Genomic DNA, 23,975 nt, shown 5'->3' on the forward strand with positions numbered 1-23,975 from the left:
GTTATTGATTGAAAATATGAAGAGTAAAATATTGAATAAAAGTGAATATCTTTTTATTTATAAATAAATTAAAAATAAAAGATATTTAATAACTTTTGCTTAATCTTTTATTCTTTTATCATTTTTTGCACTTTTTAATTTATTTTGTCATTGTCCCTACATTGTAATGTTTTGCGTAATGGTTGTTCATATTTTATCAACAGGTACGACAAAGTTAATAAGTGTTATGGTAATGCGTTTATAAAATAACTTTAATAAAAGTTTAATTACCATATATAGTATAACCAATGACAATTCGAACTTTTTAATAAATACACTTTGTTGTATTATTTTGCATATTAGATGTGTAAAACACAAAAGTGTTAATTACTCTAACCATTGTTATGCATGAATATTGTAGTAATGTATAATAAATTTTTTAACTCATAAAATAAAATGTTGACTGCAATAACACTTTTGTGTTTTACACATTTAATATGCAAAATAATACAACAAAGGGTTTATTGAAAAGTAAAATTTATTATTAATTAATATTTAATAATTAAACTTATTTTATGAACACATGTCTATAACCTTATTAACTTTATCCCTATTTAACCGTTTTGGTAAAAAAGATATACTTTTCAATAATGACAAAGTACAGAATTTTGAATATTATTGTGTACTGAAAATCATATTAATGTAGTATATTGTCAAATAAATTATCCTGCATTACTGATTTTTATAAATTCATACATTCAATGATTATTTAAATATAAAGAGAATTAAAGATTCTCATTATATGTAACCACTTATTAAGTTCTTAATTATAATCTTAATTATATCCAATTATATATATTCAATAACTTTATGCAACTTTTTACTCTTGGTACATGAATAATATATAGACTATCGTTTCAAAAGTTTAAAAGCAGTTAAGAATTGTTAACTATTAGTTATTAATTTCTGAGAAATGTGATTAAAACAAAACGTTTTCTACAAAGTAATCGAATTATATAATAAACTTTTATTGTAGATAACTTTTCGAACATATTACCTAAAAATTAATTGGTTAACTAAAAAAATTGACTACTTTTATACTCTGGAATGATAATAGATTTTTAATAAGAACTTTGTTATATGTATATTTAATTTAAATTTATTTTATTATTCTGATATTTAGTACCCTCGACATAATAAATTTGCTCTCCTTATTGAGATATTAGTACTTTCCACATAATCATATTATTATAGATATTATTACTTTTATAGATATTTATTATTTGTTTATTTTTTTGCAAATGTAAACTATTTTATGATAATATATATATAAGATATATGATGCAAAATAAAAAATATTTAATATATCAAAATTATTATTCATAATGTTGTTAATATATTTTTTTATATGTTTTTAATATGTATCATAAAACAATTTATTATTGTAAAAAGAAAAAAAATGTATAAAAAATATATAAAAATATAATATCTGTAAGAATCATAATTGTTTAATTTACAAAGTTTCATTAATAAATGATGCTATTTCGTCATTGTTCATCATTGTAAGATGAGTACCTTCCACGTAGTGAATTTGCACTGCATTTTCGGTAATCTAAAAATATTTTTACTTATAAAAATTATCTTAAAAATAATGTGCTCTAGTCAAATTTACCTTATGTAAACCATAATCTTCTTCAGTAAAAGTGATAGACATAAGTGTGGGTTTTAAGAGTATTATAGATGATTTAAGGCGTGGCAATGATGTTATATTATAATCATGTATAGCTTTTACATGATCGTAAAGCGTCGAATATAACATTTTTTGATTTTCAATAGTTAACTCCAATACATTAGCTTCCTTCGAAAAGTGAGCAAAAAATAATTCTAACTTCTTTTCCCATGTACTGCAGTTATTCATCTCTAATACAGGCTGTAAATAATAAAATATATTATATTGCACAATTAATAGAGTCTGCATAAAATAATAGTCTACATTAAGAATATAAAAAGAATAATATACTGTATTTTTGCATATTAGAAGTACTGCGTCCGTATCTTTATTATCAAGTTATTTTCTTTAGATTTGTAAACTAATAAGTAAAATTATTTTCTTTCTTTCATCATTAGTAATGATTTATTATCTGAAATTACTGTTATAATTTAATATCGATTATATATATATACGTTCAAATAGTAACTATTATATTTTAATTACAATGTCCGATAGAATAAATTTTTTTTTCAGAGATCGTGGCATATATTTTTCAGTGGGTGTACTGAATTCAAATCTGATTTAAAAATAATTTAAAAAACTCATTAGTATATTGAGAAAATTAAGATTAAATGTATAAAAAAATCATAATTTTTGCAAGTTTAGATATATACATATAGTGATAATTATACTATCTGACAAAACTTGACTTTTTTATGTAACACGAGTGGGAATAGTCATTACCAATGTATTTTTCCTGCTGAACATAAATCCATTTTCTAAATTTGGGAGATAAATATCATGATTTTTAGTTTCTTAAATGCCATTTTTCTCAAAATTGTGACGTGGCAAATTTTGAAAATAGATTCGTGTTCAGCGAAAAAAAATACATTCAAAATGACTATTCACACTCCTGTTACAAAAATTGTGTCGAACAGTGTTATTTGTGTGTACCTATATATTAAACACAAAATAGTTTTTACCATCTCAGCTGAATTATACATATATAGACTTTTATAAGTTAATGTAACAAAAATAGTATTTTTTATCAATTTAACGCCACGTTTTTGTAAATTGCGGTTCTTTCAGGAACTTTACACATTTTTGTCGTAAAGTGTTGAATGTTTAACTTTTAATTTGAACAGTGATAAACTCCCTTATTATGTCAGCTTATCTACATATATATATCTACTCAAAGATGGCAAAAATTGAATCGTGGTTTCTTGCACGTTTAATAATGTAATTTTTTCAAAATCCTGATAAACTAACATTTTTACGATCAAATTTGAATTTAGCATACACAAATTTACTAAAAAATATATTCCGAGATCCCTGAAGAAATCTTTGTCCAATAGTGTTATTGTTAATATTATATAACTTCTGTATATATACTTATATATGTATTGTTATTGTTTTGCTTAGTCAAAAAACGTTAAAGAAACTTTACAATCTTTTGTAATGTAAATTATAAAAAGATTATAAAATAAAATAATAAAAAATTTACTTTATTTTATTATTTTAATGCACATTCTAACAAGTTATTTTATATAACCTTTTTTTCTACTAACTACATATAAACACAGTTAACTAACCACTTTTGCAATAAGATGTTATAATATATTTTAATGATTGACTAACCATTTCATTCTTAGAGTTAAGATATACGTTTTTTAAATAAAGTAAAATATTATTTTGTAACTCTTGTTCCGAAGTATGAGAAAACAATTTTTGAGTTTAATACTTATAGATGGAGATCCTAATCAAATATTTTATTTGATTAGGAGCTCCATCTATAAGTATTAAACGTCCAGAAAAATTCCTTGTTTCTAATAATCTTGCTAATTCAATGGCGATTAAAGATCCAAATGAATAACCGACAATTAAAAATTCTTTTCGACCTTGCATTTTCTCCAATATGTGCTGGAAAAATAAACAAAAATATGAAACAATACATAAAAAATAAACATAAAATATATGAAACGGTACATAAAAAAACATACATGCATGCACATATGTATTCGTATAATCAAATATTATTTAAATGGCAGTTTAATAATAAGTTTTTCAAATAGATTATCTTATAATCATACAGGCAGAAGATATTTTGCTGATTTCATTATTGAAGTAGTAAAACCCGGCATATTAAGTACACCGTGTTGCAAACATATGGCCGAAGAATTAATTTTTGATTCCATCAATTTATATACGCTTGCACAACCATCAATTCCTAGTATGAAGAATATTTCGCTTCCAGCAACTTCTCTTTTCGTAGCGAGTTCTACATAAATATCTGAAGTCAAGTCTGAATCTTTCAGTTTTCGAGTTAATAGCTTAAAACCGTCCAAATCAATTGCATCATCATTTGTATCATCTTCAGTGGCGTCGTATATCTTTTCTTGATCGGCTCTATATTTGTCATTTCTCTGAGTTTTGCAAAATTGAGATTTCTGATATCTCGCGCTGTCAATAAAATATCGAATTCTCTTTCCAACGTCTGTTTAATTTCTACTGCCATCATTGAATCCATGCCTAATTCAGCCAGTGATACATTTGACGCGACTGTATTTGTATTTTTTAATCCTATTTTAAAAATTAGAGAAAGAATTAAACATTTAGATATAATTTTAACCGCAATTTACCTAATGTTGATATCAATATAATAATTATTAACATTTCTTGCAATATTTTTAATGCACTCATTTATTTCGATATAATACAATTTTTATAAAATTAAATCTATAAATAAAATTATCAAATAAAAGTTTATTTTATTTTATATAAATGTTACGTCACGAATCTTTTATATAATAATTGCTTATGAACTCACCCATAATGTTTGCAACCGCTACAAGTGGATTTGTTGCTTGAGAATCTTTTTTTTTCTCGGCAACAACCATGCTGCTTATGATTGCCCGATCTTGTAGCAAGAATATTTCTAGTGTATCCAAGCAAGAAGATATTGTTTGTTGCAATGTATCTCCAATGACAAGTTCTTTATCGTCTTCTTGCATATCGGCGACAAGCCCAACGTCATCAATAGCGCCCCATTGTATAGCCAAACCATGTAAACCTTCTTTCACTCTTTTCTCACAAATTCTTTCCATTACGGAATTTGCCATTCCGTAATTTGTTTGACCTGCGTTACCTTTTCCGCATGAAACGGAAGAGAAAACAACAAAATGTCAAAGTTGAGGACAAATTGTTCTTGATAATTGGTCCATATTTTTCGTCGTCCATGCCTTTGACACAAAGGAATCTTCGAATGTTTGTGGGGACTGATTCTTGAATATATTATCTTTTAACACAACTGCGAGATGGAATATAGTATCCACAGGACCTTGTTCTTCGGCAAATTTTAATATAGATTCACAGTCTTAGTATTTCGAAGTATCATCCGTTGTAACAATTTGTATATTCACACCATAAGATTGTCATAATGTTATTCTTGAGCGCTGGGGACCATTTTTTATCCGAGTTCGCGAAGTTACTACTAGATTTTCTGCACCCCGTATAATTAACCAGTCAATTAATTCTAGACCGAAACCACCTAAACCACCTAAAACAATGTAGCATTTGTGTTCCAGGCAGTAGTATCGGGGATGTGCAAGTATAGGCGTATCCAAGGGTTCATCTTCTTTATGAACTTTTATTATCTACAAATAATATTGATATGCAAATTATATTATATTTTAAAATCAAGAAAAAAGAGAATGTGAAAGAAAATAAACTGTTAGAAAAAATAAAAATTTTAGATAGAGAATTGTAAAAATAAATAAACTGTCTTTATAAAATAAAGTGTGGCTCTAAATAAAAAAAATAAAAAAAATTTAAATAAGTCAATAAAGAGAGATCTTTAAAAAGAAAGGGTTTTTCAAACATATGTAAAAAGGAAACAAGCATAATATATGTATGTAACTCTTGTACAGGCTGTTTCTGCAACATACAGATCAGTAAGTTGGGTTGCCTATCTGACGATCAGCAGGGGCATGCTTTACCAACCCGAATAATCGAAAATTAATAAAATCAGAGGATCGATCATATAATTTTTTCTTTGTGAAAAGTGAAAAAATTACGTAATTGATATCTTAAATGCAAATCCGGTAGTAAATGAGGAAACTGAAATCGGCTTTTAACATACAGTATAATTGTAATATTTAATAATATAAATAAAATAAGATAAATAACACAATTAAAATATATAATAACACAATTAACATAATTAAAATATACTAATACAATTAACACAATTAAAATATAATAAGACAGATAAAATAAGAAGTAAAATGATTTTTGTTTAAATTTATTATATTTTATTTCCTATTTTATCTATGTTATTATATTTTAATTGTGTTATCTACACGGAGAAAATTTTATATTAAAAATTACTATGGTATGTAGAGTAACTGTGGACCATTAAGAATATTTCAAGTTAAAATGCTGTGTAAAACTGTAAAAATTGACGTAATTTAGGTAAAAATTACATTAATTACGTCAATTTTTACAGTTTTACATAGCATTTTAACTTGGAATGTTCTTAATGGTCCACAGTTACAACATACGATAGTTATTTTTAATGTAAAATTTTCTCTGTATATGTTATTTTATTCATATTATTAAATATTACAATTATATACTGTATGTTAAATGCCGATTTCAGTTTTCTCATTTATTACCGGATTTGCATTTAAGGTATCAATCATGTAATTTTTGCACTTTTCACAAAGAAAAAATTACGTAATCGATCCCCTAATTTTATTAATTTTCCATTATGCGAGCTCGGTAAAACATGCCCCTACCGATCGTCAGATAGGCAACCCAATTTACTGATCTGTATGTGCGGAAGCACCCGTACATGTACTACAGCATAATTAAGAAAATGCAACATGTCAAAGAAAAGAAGCTGTTTAATTTTTTCTTAAAGTCTCTGTAATATAATCGAGAATAAGAGATCTCAAAGTAAAAGGGAAATAAAAATAGAGTTGAAAAAAATAAAATAAACATACAAAGAAATGCAAAAATAAATAGTGACACAAGTTTTGGGCTTACGCGAGAAAAACAATTAAGATTTATGATTGTTAACAATATTCAATTTAAAATAAAATAAAAATAAAAATAAACAAAAATCAAATTGGAAACATAACATGTAACAATGAGAGATTGCAAATTTTGTTTGCTGGTTTTTGATATGCTGATAATATAATAATATTAGAAAAGAGCGAAGAAGAAATGAAGGAAGTTATGTAAAAAGTGTGGAAAAATATTTAAAAACGATTGATTTATAAACATTAATAAATCAATACTCATCCCTTTTATAAGGGAAAAACAAGAGTAGAGATAAAAAAGATAAAATATTTATAAGATTTAATATAAGAAGAAATGAAAAATTTAACAATCAAATCAAAGAAATAAAAATAGTCTTACTATAGAAATGTTCAAGTTTTAAAGTATAAACATAGAGAACGATTTTTTCATATGTAATAAAGATAATGCAAAAGATAAAAAACTGTATATTTTTTGAGAATTTAATACTCTAATTATTCTGTTCATTTTATGTATATTGGAAAATATTCATACCTTGCCGAGATGTTTTCCAGCAGCCATATATCTAAACGCAGCTTCCACTTCATCCCTTTCAAAAACTTTTCTGCTTAACGGTTTGATAGCGGTTTTCTTTAAACCTTCTATTATTAAATTCGACAATGTTATCTTACTCTCTTGTTTTGCAGAAAATAATTTATCTAACAAAATACCATGGAAACTAATACCCTTGGAAAATGCAAATACGTCTAAAGGATTATTGGAAATCATATCAAACTTTCCAATTTCGAGGAAATGTCCACCCTTTGCTAAGCAACGAATGGATGCTTGCAGTTTCTCTTCAGCTAAAGAATTTAATACGATATCCACTTCGCGACCTGCCGTTTTCTCGAAAATTATTTGTTCAAAACTCGTGTCTCGAGAGTTTCCAATATGATCCTCGGGAATAGAGGGAAACGTTTCTCTTATAAAGTTTCGTTTCTCGACACTCCCAACCGTTGTAAATATTTCGCAACCTTCGTGAAGCGCGAGATAAATCGCTGCTTGACCAACGCCTCCCGTACCAGAATGAATTAACACTTTGTCACCTTTCTTCATTTGACCTCTCAAATACAAAGCGTAATAGCACGTGCTATATACGCAAGGAACCGTCGCTGCGTCTTCCATCGTCCACTCGTCAGGTATGATCCAGCTGAGATATTTATCAGCTGCGCGAACATTTGCTATTGCCCTAAAAATAATAATTTAAAAAAATAATTAATATAAAGTATTTATGTAGTATTTATGATTATATTAAAATTAAGTTAAAAGTTGTTTCTATTTTTAATGATATTCCGTACATAATAAAAGTTAAAAAAGCATATAAAATATAACAATATAAAATATTACAATTCATTCATTTCTTATTTTATTAAAAATATTTATAATTTAAAAAATTTAATATAAAATGTAATATAAAAATTGAAAATTTTAAAATTTTATTAAAAATTTGTTAAAAATATTATTATAATTAATTATGACTCTGTGTATGTATCGTTATCTTACTCATTTGAACACAATCCCATTATTCTTTGTCCATTTTTATTAAAACCAACAAATTCCATTCCGATTAAAGAACTACCATTTTGATCGAACGCGATAGATTCGAAGGAAGTCGAAATAAGTTTGCCGCTAGCTGTCATGATATCTCTAAAATTAATAGACCCATAGACTATTTTTATTAGATCTTTTTCATTATTGTTAAGGGAAGATATCCTGCTTTGCATCCAACAAAGAGTGCTCAGATCACCTCGTATCTGGAATATATAAATATAACAAAGTATTTTAGTCATATTAAAATAAATAATTACTTAATTTATAAATAAAAATATCACAAATCATTATTTCAATTTTTATTTCAATTTTAAATATGTACCAAATCTTCTTAACGTACCAATTGAGAAACATAAGCACTTTTTACGTATTTTGGTTCTAGTAAAGGTAATGGAAAATGCCTGTAAGATCCCCAAATGTTACCGGAACGTATAACATTGATGGGTATATCCAGTTGTAGCTGTTTCATGTATAACGAGTCTTGCAATGAAAAAACAGGCACATCCTTATTCTGAATAAATACAGCTCTAATCATTTCACCGCCCGGTTCTTTTCGCAAACAATTCACAAGACCGATTAGCCCGCATTCGAAGTCTCCTTCTGCAACGACTATAATCGTGTTTGTAGCCTCGTTTTCTACGTTCATGAGTGATTGAAGTTTATCTATCCACGAGAATTCATAATTGTTCACGTGCACAATCTGCTGATTCCTCTTAATATCTTGTATTTTTCTCAATAATATAATTGTCTTATCGTTGGTGCGTTTCTCTAAAACTACTTTTAATCCATACTTATCCAGACATGAGTAGTCGTAAGTAGCATCCAACTCTTCTAATGTCAGAAGAAAGCCCTTCGGCATCATGACCGATAATAATTGTTCATATAATTTGTCCTTATTTTTTGTTAAAATTCCAAAACCAATGACTATTAAAAAATTTTCATTTTTGGTCAGTTCACTAAATTCTGTTACAGTAACGTTGTCAGGCAAAGCAATATCTTTGAACTGCTTGTGTGTTGTGACCAGTTTTATATTAGACTGAATTTGTGGTAATTGTTCTAAAACTGTATTCATAAATAAACAATTTAAACTCGCCGTCATCACTTGATCGCAATCCTCGATAAATTCGATAATTTTTACGTTTATCATATTGTAACACTCAAGCGCAATGTGCACCGACATTCTTATTGCATCTTGCAAAGACATCACAGTTAAATCTCGATGAGCGACAAACTTGTACTCTTCAAGAACGGGATTGTCTACATTTTGTCGGCGAGATATAGCTGTAGCTATGACGCCGTATATTTCTACTGCTCCAGATATCAAAGTATCTAAATGTTTGTAATTCTGTACAAGGATTTCTGCAATATAACACAATAACATATTAAATATATGCATATTTAAAAAAAATAATATTTTTTCGTTAAATATTGTGCCTACTTATAACACTGTAAACTTACCGTTCTTTTTATTTAAAAATTTTCTGATGTGTTCTATATGAGATTTTGGGTCAATTACCATTTTACGAATTCTTGTTGGTACAAAGAGATTTCTCGTATTCTGTCCTAAAATCATCATCTGTAACATGTTGTCCATAAATGTTACCCAGTTGTCAGACCAGACGATATGACCATTCCTGTGACTGACACGCTTTTTAGTCCACGAAATTCGCCCATATATTGATAACCACGAAGTTTTAATTCTTTATAAATATCTTTCATAGTCATCTCTTCTTTGTCGTTGTCATTTCGATCCATAAATGTAGTACATATTTTCTCGTTTTCAATATTAACTGGAACTTGTACTTTTCCAGTAACGACAGCATTATCTCCTTCGATTATTTCGAATTTGTTACTACCTATAAGAATATCGTAAGATAGTAGTTTCTTGTAAATATGGTTTAGAATAGGAGATTGTATCATATAATTAATAATGATATTTTCTAAAAAATATATTAGCCAATCTTTAATCATGAAAGTAGTATAAACATGTTGATATACAATTCGCAACAGTAAATTACAAAAATAAATTTAAGTTTTAAGAAAAATGATTATGATATTAATGATCTGATATTGTTGAGGATCTGCAAAATTAATTATTAACGATCATTTCGGCGCTCGTAATTAATAGCGCCTCGGAAGCGAAGCGCGCTGCGCACTTCTCGCTACGTCTCGTTTACGTAAAGATATAGAAAGAGTAATCGCGTCGTTCGCTCTAATTGTTAGGCTTTCGAAATCTCTCTACCCGGTGATCTTATCACGTTGTTCGCGCGGTGAAACTGAGTAGCTTAATTTTATTCGTTTTTATTTGCTCCGTAGCTCCGCGGTCAGTGAGATAAAAATTCTCGATAGTGCGCATCGAAAGCCCTAAGCCGGCTACGCCTTTTTGATCTCTCAAACTAATTCAAGAATCTGTAAATAGTGTAAATAATATTTAAGGACTTTGACCCTTTTATTAAATTTTTGTCTAAAGTGTCGTCCGTCTTACAGCCTGACTCTTGTCCGTTGTCCGTTTATTGTCTCGAGACTCCTAGAACGTTTTCGCTCGCTACCGATCGTCCGGCAATCCGCGATACTTCGCGCTCTCGCCAACAGATATGCTTTTTTGTCAGAAACTTAGATTAATATTTTCAATAACCGTAAAAGTAAATTATAAATAATTTTGTAATTAAAAAAAAGCTGTGATATCCCTTAATTGTACTTTATTGAGCGTAAATTTTTGCAATTTTATGCTGTGCTTGTCAGAGGAATGCTTAAGTGCGAAACAACAAAACTATATATATGGTATATTTGTGATCATTACTAATTGTAGTTCAATTCTAATGTTAAGGTATTTTGAAAGTATTGATTTAGTTTTTTACTAATAAAATTAGAATTATGCATTGAAATTCTTCAATGTTTAAAATGCTAAATATGCTATGCTTAATAGCAAATTCGATTGGTGCATATTAAAAATTATTATACACAAATTTACAATGTAAACATAAGTAATCAAAAAATTAAGGTAATTATAATAATATAAATTGTTATTATTATTATTATTCATATTGAACACTAATAATGGTTCTTAGTATTATTTCCTTTTTTTAATTATTTATGCTAATGTAAGTTTGTGTACGATAACTTTTGTGTGCATTAGTGTGCATAAGTGCAGTTCAACCAAATTCGCTATAAGATGATCAAATTTGTTTAACATTTTAAAATAAAGCTTGTATGATACTTAAGCAATTAAGTCTGTCAAAAACAATTTCTACAAAGTATTTAGGGGAAATGTTTATAAATAGTATCTATAAAAATATAATAATTAATCCAACATAAATTAATTCATAAATAAATCAATGTATTATTATTAATAAAAAGAAGTTTCACTTATAAATTATTCAGTTTTTATTACAAACTAAAATCTATTCTGAATTCTGAATCTATTTAAAATGAATTTATGATAGTGGGTTTTCAGTGTAATCTTATCATTAATCATAAGCAGTAAAACAAAAAAAGAAAAAAAATGTATTTTTATTAGAAATAAGTATTATACTCATTAAGCTTTGTGAAATCTTGTCATTACTTTAATCAATGACATTTTCATTGATTTTATTTAAGATAGTAGAAAGAAAAATTTTGATGTAGACTTTAGTATATATATATATATATATATATATATATATATATATATATATATATAATATTGTCAATAGATTGACGGCATAAAATTAGATAAGTTTGCCAAGAAATTAAAGTAACATATTGACTAAAATAGCAAAAATGAAAACAATATATAAAAATTAAATAAATTTGCAACTCAGTCTACTGTAAATTGACAATAGAAATTGGATTTTGTCCAGATAGCACATATTTGTTTTAGAAATGTTTCACTAATGTTTCTTTCATAACGTTTCATAATCGATTTTGAAAATGTCTCCGATAGGTTAAAATGTTCACTCAAAAAATATTAACGGAAACTTTTTTTATCATATTAAAAAAAAAAAAAGTTTGAAGAAACGGTAAAAATACCGCTTTTTCCTTTATCGATGAAAAAAATTTGCTTTATCGTAAAATTAATCCCTTCGTCGGCATGGTGAGTCTTTATAACTCAATCAATTTTTTTACTGTAAATTTTAGAACAACTAATATATGACGTGCTTCGGTATCTTCTTCTAAAAAAATTTGTTAGTACTGAAATTACGTATAAGGACGTTAGTGTGTAATTGTTTGTTTCGGTAGTAAGAATAATTTAAATTACATCTGGGTCTTTACCAACTCAGATTGCAGACTATGTAAACACATATTTCTGTAAAAATTAGAATTTTTCGAATTTTACTTTCCTTTAATACTAATTTTAAAAGGAGGCATGAACACCTTTGACAAAATATGTAAGAGTTATTCAACAGCTTATATCACTTAAAGATTACCTTTATGTCAACATAATTTCTGATCCTCATATAGGAGGTTCAGATATTAAACTGATTTTTTAACAATTATTCGGACAGATAAATGTCTGACTTTCACTTTTATTCGGACAATTTCTATCCGAATAAAATGTGAATAATATAAAACGATTTATATTTATTAGATGTAAATCTTTTCTTTATTTATTTTTCTCAACTAAATTTTTTGTTTATTTATATTTTATGTAAAAATTTTTCATCCTTTTCATATTCTAATTCGCAAAATTAGTTTAATTGCAAAAGTTACCTTTTTCAATCATAAGAGTTAAATTGACTGGATTTTCTTTTGACAAAATCGTAGAACGTAAAAAATTGACATCTTCAAATATAATTGGTAGATTGAGATAATATATCTTTTTCAACCAGCTGATCATTTGCCATATAAGTGAAAGATATCCTGTAGCCGGCAATAAATTTTTTCCATTAATGACATGTCCGGTCATATATGAAAATTCTTCCTCTAATAAATTAATAGAAATAGTAACTTCTCCAACATCAAGTTTTCTTTGTCCGGTATGATAAAACATGTACCAATCTTCGGAATGATCCCATCTGCAAGGTATTTCATTAATTCAACAATGTATGAAACATTAGTTTGTGTTTTTTTATCATTTTAAACGTTTAAAAGTAATGCAATTTAATTTTCTATTTTTTAAAATTTTATAATTTTTTGGTTTTTTTATACTAAAAAGAACTCGTGCTATATCAAATGTAATTTACCTTACAAGATAAGAAATCATCGGTGTACCACGACTTACAGGAAACTTAACTTCTGGATACAAATTTGGAATCTGCGGTTGTAATCCTGCAGTATAAAGTTTTCCAATTCCGTGTAAAAACATTTCAATGTTCGGTTTGTGAGAAAATTTATATAAAGCGACATTTGTTACTGTTGTTTCTAAGGAATTATTAAGAATGTATTGTAGAATATCTTGCGGCGCTATCTCAATCGTCACTGCGTCATTTGGAATAAAATGCACAGCTTCTAAGAAGAATACCGGAGTTAGCAGATAATTTGTATAATATTTTGCTAGACATGACTTTGGAGATGAGTTAAACTATCCACAAGATTCATTCAACACATTCAACCACTTTGAGCTTGGAGACACTGTTTGTGGCAATATTTGATTCAAATATTCCAAAAGTTTAACTCTTGCAGGCTCGACGTAACGACTATGAAAAGGTACATGTCCACAGGCAATTTCTTTTACAAAAATGTTTTTATTCTAAATAAAAATAAACTTTATCGTTTATTTAATTCAACATAATTATAAGCAATAAATAATTTTTTTTCTATTTAAACTATTTAAGCATTTACAAACCTGTAGCTTTGCGAGGAATGCTTTTACAGAGTTTGTTGGTCCACTTACAATAGAATTATTTGAACTATTGTAACAAGCTATGTCAATATCCGATGGACATATATTCTTCAAAGATTTGAAATCAAGATTAATTTCAGCCATTAAACCATCTATTATTTTTGACTTAAAAAATGCTAAGCCGACATAATATGCCATTGTGATTGTTTGTTCGGCCGTTAAACACTCGTCGGCATATCCGCAAATCAACTCGCCAATGGAATGACCCATTATAATATCAGGAGTGATACCAATGCTTGTTAAAAGATCAACTATTCCGATCTGCAATACATATCATTTTTTATGCATTCCAACTTTTTATATTCTTCTTTTGAATAAAATAATATTATAAAATATTGCAAATTTTGCTTTCTGTATATAATTATGTATATTTAAAGAGCTCTTTTTAACTTCAATTCTTTTATTTTATTTTTAAGAATTTTTAGTTTTTTTATGATCTTTAGTATAAAGCTTTACAAAAATTAGATAATATCAAAAAAATCTTGCGACCTACAGATAGTATACTTTATTTATACATACAAATACGTTCATACCTGCAATCCAGTGAGGCCCACAAGTAAATTAACTATGTTGTCGAGAATATGTTTGTTTTCATTTATTAAAATATCTGTGACAAATATGTTATGAGGTCTTAAGACAGTATCGCATTTATGGATTGCTTTTGTAAATACTAGAAATTTCATTAAAGCTTGACCTACAATATTTTAAAAGAATATATTATTGCATAATATTGTTGATATACGCGTTGTTTCAAATAATGTAATATTTTTACATAATAAATCTAAATATAAATAAAATCTCTGAAAGAGGATGGGTAAAATGTGCTGATTTTTGCCCAAAAAGTGTAACGAAAGTTACATATGTTTTCTTATAGCTCTTTCTCTTTTGATCTACTAAACATGAAAATAAAAAAGTGGGAAAGTGGTCAAAATTTGCTTCAAAGGGATCGAAATGAGTCACTTTTAATAGTAATTTGATTAGTGTCGATTTTGTTGCAATTATTTAGTTATTTGTATTATATTGTAGTTTAGTTTGTAATTTTTTTACTGAAAACTAAGAAAACACTTTAAAATAAAATTTTTTAGAAATGTTACATCTAACATAGCAAAATCAATATAATATAAAAATTAAAAAAATAGATAATTTATTCAAAAAGTCTTATTAAATATGCAACTGCATACATTGTATAGTTTTAAATATGTTAGGTTAAAATGGAGGACTTTCACACCACTCCTAATTTCACCTAAAAGTGCATTAAATTTTTTAGTAGATCTTCGTCTGCAGATGTTTATACCAACATTTTACCTACCCTCTTTTTTTTATTTTACATGTGCATCCCTGGAAATAATTTTACAACTTTTCACGCGAAAACTATGCGAAAATTACATTTTTTATAATGCGACTAAAATTTTTTACATTATTTCTGTGTAATTTTTATGTCAAATTATGTGATTTGAGCATGTTTATAGATTTCTATAAATGTACGTAGAAAATTGTGATTTTCTACAACTATATTAAAAGTTGTGATTTTCTATAATTATATATTTTAATCGAAAAAATTGTAGTTTTAGACTTTTTCATTTATTTAGACATATTTATCTGTTCAATTTTATAAAAATTAGTTTAATACATATATCTGAATCTTTTATATACGGACTGTATAAGAAGTAAACTAATAGATGTAGTTATATAATATTATTAATTGCATTTTGCAAGCTTTATACACTTTTCAACAAAATTAAAGGATCACTTAAAATTAGCGTGAAAAAGGGTCAGATTCAACTTCATGTATCTTTGAGGTTTCGAGGTTTAAAATGCTTTTTTAAACATCGCTCTACGCTGCCATTTTTCGCAAAGATACGTGAAATTGAATTTGACCTTATTTTTTCACGCTAATTTTAAGTGATCTTTTAATTTTGTTGAGAAGTGTATTTGCTTATGACATAAACTTAAATACGGCTGCAGATAATGAATAGCGCGTTGCAGAGTGGTAAAAAAATGAAGTATAATTATTACAATTAGAGATGTGCCGGATAACCAGATATCAGATAATTCAGCACTTATTACAAACACATACGCGCACATGCCGGCGGTAAACGTCTTTTTTCAATAAAAATGTAAGACAGGTTTCAAAGTCATGTAATTCGGTCAAAAAGAAAATAGTTTTAAGAAAGTTTTAAGAAAAGGATTTTGTAGGAAAAATGTTGTAGTTTAAGGAATGTGACTTAAATTTTTCGAGAAAAATTGTTTTAAAGAACTGCAGAATGTCAAAAATATGTAATTTAAAGAAAAAACAATGTTTCTTTTTTAGAGCGTAGGAGTAAGATCAAATTGTTTTAAAAAATTATTGATAGCACGTTAAAACTGAAACTTTAAGCTTCAAAATGCTTTTCTTTAAATTTTCCTACGATGATTTTTCACCGAGTGTCGACAATATTTCTGAAAAATACAGATTAGTTTCAAAGTCATGTAATTTGGTCAAAATCGTAGGAAAATTAAAAAAAATATATTTTGTAGGTAAAACATTGTACTTTACGAAACTTTACTTGAATTTATCAAGATAATTTTTCTTATTAAGCTGCAGAGTTTCAAATCTATATCTTTTTTTGCTAGTGTGGAGGATTCTTCTTCAGACTTCTCTGAAGTCGTATACTTTTGTACAATGTCGTAACTATTAATCGGGAGTATCCGTAAAAATTGATTATTTCAAGCAATATCTGTCCGGCGCGAAGGTTTTCAATTATCGCTGTTCTTTGATTATATTTTGCGCTGTGCAACACGTGTTCCGTTATTTTTTATTTACGAGCATTTTACCCACATGTGTGTCTATACATTAGTTCCACTTAGCGCATCCGGCGGAATTATAATATAGCGAGAATTTCAAATCGAATTTTGTCCAGATTATAGCCGCATCCTGTATATATATATATGCATATATGTGTGCGTACGTGGTGCGTGCTCGCGCGCGTGCGTGTGTGTATATTGTAATTTAATTACCCATGTTAAAACACTGAGATCCAATTCCAGAAAATACGAAGCAAATCGGTCTTTTTGTATATACGTTGCTTTCCATCTTAATTATTGCGTTATCAGATAGTTTAGATCCAGCAATTATGTATCCTCTGTAAAAATGACCTTTTATATTGTCACTATGAATATGATGTAGCAGAGAAATATAGTCTACATCTATCGGTCGACTGTATACCTATAAATAAGTTATTATTAATTGTAACTATATATGGTAACAATTATCTTATAATATCATCTTATTGTTAGTATTATATTCCGGAAGTTAAATAAAATTAAAAGTTTATATATATGTATGAAGTCTATCAGAGCGCACGCATCAAATGTTTTTTTTCAAAAATCAAGGCTTCTATCGAAAAATGTTTCCTACAAAGTAAGTTGTAACTTTGAAAAGGATATAAGATGATGCAATTAGTTTGACCTTAAGTAAGTACCAAGGTGATGTGCAGATAAACCAAGCTTTTTAAACAGAATCAATTTTTTTTATATAAATTGATTGTTTGCAATATTTGGTGTAAAAAGTTATGAAGATATTATGACTAAAAATTGAATAATTTATGAGATATTTAATACGGCTGTTTTATATTTGCAACTTTTGATTAAATTTCTTGATTCTTATTCACATTTATTGCTTTCTTACTTATTGCTCACGCGTTAACAACGAAACGCGCGTAATTATAGGAAAAGGAGTACGGCACGTATATTATCCTATTATATTTGCAAAACTGAAACTAAACAATAAATACCACGCTCCTTAGTTACATGCAGACGGCATGTTGTTAACGCGTGAGTAATAAATGGGGAGGCAGTAGGCGTGAATCACGAAATGTAGCCGAAAGTTGCAAACAGAGAATAACCCTAGTTTAATACTTTAATGAGACATAATTTTATATAAATTATAAATTTAATCCATGATTTCATATAGTCCTATTTTTCCTCTTTAAAATCAATATTTTTTTACCAATATACGATTTTTTCTCGCCGAAATATACCGATTAAAGTTGTAAATTTTTGAAATTATAAGATTACAGAATACGTACATACTATATATGTGTGTGGGACTGATTTTAGTAAACATATATACGTAAGTGTATACGTGTGTATTTGTCAATTGCGGTCAAGTGTGTTTCAAGTGTGTTTACCAGAGTTGGGAAAGTTACTTTATAAAAGTAACTCTCGTTACCGTTACCGTTCTTTTTTCCAAAAAGCAACTCGTTACCGTTATCGTTACTCAAAAAGTAACGAATCGTTACAATTTCCGTTACTTTTTTTGTATACAATACAAACTTTACAAAAAAATTTTTTTAATATAAGATCAAATTTTTACACTAAGCACTACAAATTTTTGAACATTATTTTACAGTAAAGTAATCAAAATGATATAATTTTTTGATAGTGATATTGCTATATTGATATAAAGTGTGTAATAATTTTGATAATAATAAATTATTTTCAATAAAGGAAACTTTTGGAAAAAAGTTAAACAAGTTTTCTTAAACACTTTTAGATTCTGTAAATATAAATAAAGTAATATTTTTATTGCTAGTTTACTTTCAATAGATTGGTAAATATATAGTTAATCGCTTTCTTTGCGTCTTTTCAATTTTTTTTATTTTAAAATTCTAACAGGATACGATAATTTTCATAACATCGAATTCTTGATTAATCATTGAATTATTTGTCTAGTTAAATGTTTTTTACAAAGTAGATAAATACTAGAAAGAGATGCCACCAGTTTTTAAGTACGTGATATTGCGTTTCAATACTCTTATCAATCTTAAGTCCCATTTCACGTATATGTGTGCACGTATCTATAGTATAATGTTACATGTACCATATAAAATGCATGCGTGCATATGCATGAAAAATATCAATGTTTCTTTATTTGAAAATTATTTTCGAAAAAGGTATAGTATATTCAAGTATACTTAAAAAAAATCCTAGACTGCACAGAAAGGTCGAAAGATGTCTTAAAAATATTGAAAAGATAATAATACGTCTTTAAGTTGTCTCTTAAGCATTTTTTAAAGATATGTGCTGTCTGAAAAGTAACGATAAAAGTAACTCTTAATTTCGTTATTGAAACATGTAACGAAGTTACTTTTTCCGTTACAAACAAAATTTGTAACGCCGTTACTCTGTTACAGTTACTGGAAAAAGTAACTGTAACGGTAACGACGTTACAAGCAACGTTCAAAAATGAAGGGAAGAGAGAGGATTTTAAAAAATATGACATTTTCGAAAAATATAATTGCACAGTTTTAGAGCACATTAGAAACTGTAAAACTTTTATTTAAAGCTTTTTTTTATATCTCTTACCATTTCGACGGTATTTGCTTAGAAATATAAAAACCGATTTTTTTCAAGAGGGTGTTTTATTACTTTAACGCCCGTATGGGCACGTAAAAAAATACGTGTCCCCTATTTTGACCTAGACTACAACATATTTAAAGCGCATTAAAATCGGAGGGGGATACTTCAATATCTTCCCTTGTTAGTACAATTTGTGTAACTGTAACTGATACTTAAGAGTTTTGTTTAGTTATATTGCCTTTCTTCTTATTAGTTTTATTTAAAAACCTTATAAATTATTATTATTGAAATTGTAATGTGTACTTACGTCATCTAATATAATTTTAACTGCTTTCTCTGTACGTCCAGATGTAACTACTAGTCTAGGTAAATTATCGTCTGCTTTATTATTAATTTTAATTTTTGGATTTGATTTCCATAATACGTGACAATTAGCACCTCCAAATCCAAAGGAATTAATACCGATGTAACCACCTTTGTATTCTGTCTTTTCAGTGATTATTTTTACTCTTCCTTCAATGATAGCAGTCATATCTTTTCGTGGATGTTTAAAATGTATAGTAGGCGCAATTATAGCAGTTTCCATCGCTATTATAACCTTTATGAGATAAATACAGTTTTTTATAGTGATAATAATATCTTGCAAGTTCTATAATTATAATAAATAATAAAAAAATACTTTCATAAGCTTACATGTAGCATTAGATCATATATTTTAATTTTATCGTACCTTGTTGTAAACATACTTTTGCAATTTGACAATGACCGCTCACGGGTTCAGAATGTCCAATATTCGACTTCACTGAACCCAATAACAGAGGAGAGTCTCTTTTAGCGCACAAAGCTTCATCGATGGCTTGAAGTTTCACAGGATCTCCAACTAGAGTACCAGTTGCATGAGCCTCCATGTAAGATAGCTCAAGAGGCGAAATATCACATTCTTCGTAAAATTCTTCCAGTAACATTTTTTGCTTGTCAAATGATGGAAAGGTAATTCCTTCTTCTTTATAGCCATCGCAATTGGTTTTACCATAGACAAAAGTCGCATAAATTCTTCTTGCATCTCTTGCTTTTTGTAGGTATACCACTACAGCTGATTCACTACGCATGTAACCAGTCGCATGTACCTTCTTCATCGTAAGGTTTACAGTAGCCATCAGCAGATAGAACTCCTAAAATAATGTCAGTAGTTTATTTGTTTCAAGCAATAAAAAAGATATAATTTTGTTTCTAGTTTCTTTATTATACTAACAAGTATCTCTTTGCAAACTTTGATAAATATATGTGAGCAAATTAATTATTATTAAAAAACAAAAACTATCAAATTTAACAAAATATGATTAAACAAAAAATTAATTAAAAATTATGTAATGTGTGTGCGCGATAAAAAGCGACAAAGACTCGTAAAAATCACGGATCCGATAAGTCCAACGTTCTCTTAAATTACTAATCGATTTGCAATAAACCATTTTTATTGTCTAAAATATAACTATTTACACTTATTTACAGGTTGAACGACTAACGGTTCGTTACTGAGTTGCACCAAGCTGCAGCTGCAGTAAGACGTGTTTCAAACGCGAAAGTAATCGGCACGTTGTTTAGTAAGCGAAGATGAAAATTCACTGTCTGAAAGCTACAGCTATTCGAAGAAAGCAAAGATTTCGAATAGTTACCACGAATTTTGCTAAAGAAAGAAGGATCACGCACTATCGCTTCGGAGCTCGAGTTCAAGTGCGAAGTGGCGGTCGCGCGCAGGAGCTTTTATAAGCTAAAGATTCGAGAATGTTTGCGAATTTTCTCATTTTTTTTATATTGTTAATCTAAACCTTGATCAAAGTCATCTTTTGTTAAAGTAAATTTTTTGTTGTTTGTCACTCCTCCGGGCGACCGTTTTGATTTTAAGTAGCGCCTGTCACGATGTGATTTGTCGCGCGCGTATTACGCAGCGCTCGCGGATTTGTTAGCGCAGCAGTCAGCGCGAACAAATCCGCTCTTAGCGCTATGCTCTTCGTGAGCGTTTATTGAAAGTAATTTAGAAATTTGAATTATCCTAATGATTATTAATACTAAGGTTTTGATTATTTAATTAGCGACTAATTACTGCATTTTTTTCTCCCATTCCTTTTCAGGGCTTGTTCCTTTGTAAACATAATGAATTTGTCAGTAAATATTTATTAACATATTTATTAGATAATTTGACTACTCAATAACTTTGAACCCAATATTATTTTTCACAAACCCAAACGAAAAAACTGATGAGTTACATAGGGATGAACGCATAAATTGACACTAGCAACAATAGCCGCTTCGCAAATACCAGATCGAATCATTTTGTAAGCTTCAACCATAACAAAATGACTCGAGCTGCATGCAGTATCGATGTTATACGATGGTCCAGTAATGCCGAGCCAATAAGAAATTCTGTTTGCTGCAATACTTTTATTGACTCCAAGCATGGGTAATCCAGCAATCTAGTTAGTAATTATCATATAGTTTTTATATGTATAAAAAAATATTTGTTTTTATTATATCTTTTTGTATTCAGTGTAATATACTTTATATACATATTAACATATGGGGAGTTATTTTTGCGTAAAAGACATTTTTGTAAAGGACATTTAATTTTGTATATATGTGTCGTATTATTATATCGATCGTTATATTTAAAATTCTCGACCGTCGAACATATGTTTTCGATGACGATGTTTATGTACGCGACTTTCTAATTCATAATAATAAGAGACGAGCTCGAAAGACAGAGCAAATCAAAAATCGAAAACGAAGAGAAAAAAGTCGATCGAAGTCGAACGATAGATGCGAAACGAGAAAAACGTACGGGAGAAACAGTATCTTCTCTTACTTGTAATTCTTTTATAAATCCTTAATAAATAATTTTCTTAAAGCGATAACACTTTGTGTAATTATTAAACATTTAAAATTAAATAAATCCACACATATATTTATGTACTTTTTAATAGCGCGTATCTTTTTATTGATTTCTGATACTTATATTATTGAATAATCAATTTGAATCACATACGTGAGGTTTATTGTATATTAACTCCAGATGTGTATCATGAACACTTATTGCTGTGATAACGCTTGTGTTTGTTCCTCGTAATTCTGCAAGATTTACGCCTGCATCAATAATTGCTTCATAAGTGTGCTCAAGTAATATCTTACTTCCAGGATCAATTACATGAGCTTCTTCGGTCGATATATTAAAAAATTCTGCGTCAAATTTTTGTATATTGTTCATTTTTCCTACCCTAGCAGGCATCTCATATGCAACTGTTAGGATTTATTATAATAAGAATAAATATAATATTGTCATATTGTTAAGTCATTGATAATATTTGTATTACAATATTCTTAAAAAAATACACGACATCTCAATTAAACTTCGATATAAAATGAAAAATAATATTACGATAATAAACAGAAAAAAATTGTTACAAAATTGTTAAAAATGTTAACAAAAAGTGATTTATGTAAACATAAATTGCATAACGTATTAATTGCTTTAATGATTTTGTAAATGAAACTTTTTCGAATTTAATATGTTAGATTTATAAATATATTGACAAAAATATTACAAATTTTTAACTATGATATATATATATATATATTACATTAAAAAAAATATAAGACTTTTTCAATAAAACAAAAATATTCTCAATTTTGAGAAAAAGATATTACAGTTACTCCAGCGAAAATTGCTTGTACCAAGATCCATTTTATTGAAAAGATTGTCCTGTAGTTCTTTTATATTGTCAGAATTAGGAAACCGCCCGGCAATACTAGAGATAACAATTTCTTCTTCAGCATCAACGCTGATATATGGATTGAATCGATTATTATTATCCATCTTCTTTAAATTTTAACAATTGTAGAAAAATATACCATAACTCTAGATTTTAAAATTATATTATAATAAAAAAAAGTAAAATTTTAGAACTAGAAGAAGCAGCTTTTTACCAGCTGAAAATTTATAATGTGCAAAAAGGGGAGTAATCACATAATTTTAAGTAAGTAGTTAACATTCAAAAACAATGTACAATTTTCAGATTTTTAAATCAACAATAGTACACAAAGTTTATACAAAAATATAAATTTTTACAAAATTTTATCATTAATAATAATTTTCTGATAAAATGTGTTAACAAATTAAATTAAGTCGAGTTAAAATGTTATAGTAATTAAAAAACATAATTGTATACGATTAGAAATAATAATAAAAACTAATAACTCGAGAAAAAAATAAGTATAGTATGTTTATATGTAAATATGGATAATTAGATCTGGTATTATATGTAATACCAGATCTAATTATAACACAATTTTTGAATCTTGAAATCGATCAAAATATACTAATGCGATTATTCTATTATGTGATATACTTCTATTGTATTGAAATTTGCAATTAAATATATTCAGATGACACAAATGCATATTATTTCCAGTTCTATTGTTTTTGCCTTTTTACATAAAAAT

The 23,975-nt window shown here is 27.7% G+C and overlaps 1 protein-coding gene across 1 annotated transcript; it reads right to left on the reverse strand.

The window, feature by feature from the left end:
* Positions 1-1,469: 1,469 nt before the first annotated feature.
* Positions 1,470-23,508, reverse strand: LOC140673972 (fatty acid synthase-like). Its single transcript, XM_072907239.1, is given in 22 exon segments — positions 1,470-1,591; positions 1,652-1,909; positions 3,329-3,610; positions 3,781-4,098; positions 4,101-4,270; positions 4,518-5,343; positions 7,265-7,958; positions 8,273-8,523; positions 8,661-9,679; positions 9,779-9,955; positions 9,958-10,176; positions 13,010-13,314; positions 13,483-13,988; positions 14,085-14,402; positions 14,675-14,835; positions 17,139-17,346; positions 19,789-20,079; positions 20,228-20,599; positions 20,601-20,653; positions 21,721-21,952; positions 22,522-22,772; positions 23,181-23,508. Coding segments are annotated over 22 exon segments (7,179 nt in total). The 5' UTR covers positions 23,350-23,508; the 3' UTR covers positions 1,470-1,492.
* Positions 23,509-23,975: the final 467 nt, after the last annotated feature.

The sequence above is a fragment of the Anoplolepis gracilipes genome, chromosome 15 (genome assembly GCF_047496725.1).
Source record: "Anoplolepis gracilipes chromosome 15, ASM4749672v1, whole genome shotgun sequence".
Classification (NCBI taxonomy): Eukaryota; Metazoa; Arthropoda; class Insecta; order Hymenoptera; family Formicidae; genus Anoplolepis; species Anoplolepis gracilipes.